Source organism: Sesamum indicum, linkage group LG12 (genome assembly GCF_026168435.1).
Source record: "Sesamum indicum cultivar Baizhima isolate 11 linkage group LG12, ASM2616843v1, whole genome shotgun sequence".
NCBI lineage: Eukaryota > Viridiplantae > Streptophyta > Magnoliopsida > Lamiales > Pedaliaceae > Sesamum > Sesamum indicum.
In genome coordinates this window covers 14011451-14013327 of record NC_142668.1, presented here as the reverse complement: position 1 = coordinate 14013327, position 1877 = coordinate 14011451, and the positions used below count along the sequence as shown (strand labels likewise).

General features: G+C 41.2%; 1 protein-coding gene across 2 annotated transcripts; it reads right to left on the bottom strand.

The window, feature by feature from the left end:
• Positions 1–210: 210 nt before the first annotated feature.
• Positions 211–1559, bottom strand: LOC105175024 (RNA polymerase II elongation factor). Of its 2 annotated transcripts, none has more exons than XM_011097323.3 (2): positions 713–1559; positions 211–643 (listed from the first exon to the last, which is right to left on the bottom strand). In XM_011097323.3, exon 1 carries the CDS (start codon positions 1418–1420, stop codon positions 764–766), a length of 657 nt encoding a protein of 218 aa, XP_011095625.1. In that variant the 5' UTR covers positions 1421–1559; the 3' UTR covers positions 211–643; positions 713–763. The 2 variants fall into 2 exon arrangements, with proteins under 2 accessions (XP_011095625.1, XP_011095626.1); XM_011097324.3 differs by having other exon boundaries at positions 211–637.
• Between the last annotated feature and the right edge of the window lie 318 nt (positions 1560–1877).

Sequence of the window (1877 nt, the reverse complement as noted above, 5' to 3'; positions counted from 1 at the left end):
AACTTTACATTGGCATATAACTAAAAGGATTTATTATGTTGTTATTCATAAGCTATTAGATTAAATGATGTTTATATTTAAAAAATAATAATTTTAGGTACAATGGTTGAATGAAAATCCAAATTAATTTCAAATTAGCATATTTATTTTCCAAATCACATATTGCATTTTCATCAATTTCACACATACACTACTGATATCCCAATAAAATGACAACTAAGGAAGGCAGAAAATTCTTATTCCCACAAGGAACTGAAGATTACAGTCATAAAAATTGGTACATGGAAGAAACAGAACACAAGCAGTGTTGCTATTACTGTAGCCTGCTCAATATATATATATAGCAGGATTACATTTTGCAATACAATACTCCAATTCCATCTTTTTTTGTGGCAAAACGTTAAACAGTTTCAGCAAACTCGATCGATTCCACGCTTCTCACTTCCAAGATCATCAGTGTCAAAAACATTCATATATGAAGTCTGAGATTCTCTGAAGAAATGCAGATCGTTCTTTGCACAGTGATTTCATCCATAGAATACAACACAGTCGGACCCAGAGAGCTTCATTCCTTGCAAGAGATGGAGAGAAATCATTCCCTCCTCCATATACCAATCGCCATTCGCTCGAATTTTTCCTGAGACTACAGATCATGGATCATATTAGTTAAATTCCTTGAGAATTGAATTCGTGGAATTTGATTGAATTTTACCGTTTTCTTTGATTGGAACAAGATCAGTTCCTGGCTTGTGGGCTTTGTGAATTAAGCACAGAGGATGAATCTGCACGAAGGCAACACCAGACCTGTAAAACAAACAAGAAAAACAGTCACTCTATAATGGGAGCACCAAGTGAGCGGCCTCCACTTGATCTCCACGCTCGAGCTCTTCAATTTCTTCCCGTCCTGCGGCTCTTTGCTCAAATCGAAACTGGCCCCCTTCATCCTCAACTCCTGGATGCACCGGGTCAGGGCCCGGCCGTCCGTCCTGTCCCTTTGCAACTGCCGCTCCACTTTCCAGTACCTGCAAAGCTTCACTTGAACAAGAAACACAATGACAAGAGAAGTGCAGGCGGACAAAGCCGACGGGATCCACCACTTCTTGCATTGATGGTGCCCTGAAGAGGACGTGAACAAGATCGTGAGGAAAAGGCCGTGGAAAACGAAGAAGAAACAGCAGAGCTGGAAGATTTCTCTCCCGATCGCGTCTTTTCTTGATTCCTTTCGGGACATTCTCCGCCCAAAGAGGTCTTCTTCTCTTTGCCAGAGCTTGAGAAGTAAGAAGTGGCCGGGGCTCTCAGATATTTCCGCCAATGGGTGGTGTTGGAGGGCGGCGACTGTGTTCACGGCAGAGATTTGTTTCTGCTGGTGCTCTTCGTCTACTGGGATTTCGACGACGTGGGTATCTTTGGTTTCCGCCATGGAATAAGGGAACACAAAGTAAACAAATATAGAAAAAGAGAGAATAATTAGAGAAAGAGCGCTTGAGAATTGGCGGATTGCGGGTGATCGAGATGCAGAAGGATTTGTGGGTTGATATGGTGAGAGAAACAGGGAGGGGTTTCAGATATTTAAACGTTGGAGAAACCCAGGGGGTTCAACGGTCATATTTGCTCCTCGCTGGCACGCAACGGTCAGATATTGTGTTTAATGTTTTCTTTAAGCCACGCTATTAAAAGTAAAACAAAGGGAGTTAGAGATAGAGTGAGAGTCGTTTCCTTTCAGGTTAACGAATTACCCTTTCGCCCCTTAACTCTAACAATGGGCAGCAATGTTTTAAAACTCGGATTGTAGATTGAACCAAAAAATGATTTGGTTCAAGATAAACGGTTTAATCTTCTGCTTCACTTGATTTGTTTCACATATTAAAATTCAACTC

What these genes read in the sequence shown, in the direction of transcription:
- LOC105175024 (XM_011097323.3), bottom strand. Translation starts at nt 1,420, where the DNA reads ATGGCGGAAACCAAAGATACCCACGTCGTCGAAATCCCAGTAGACGAA.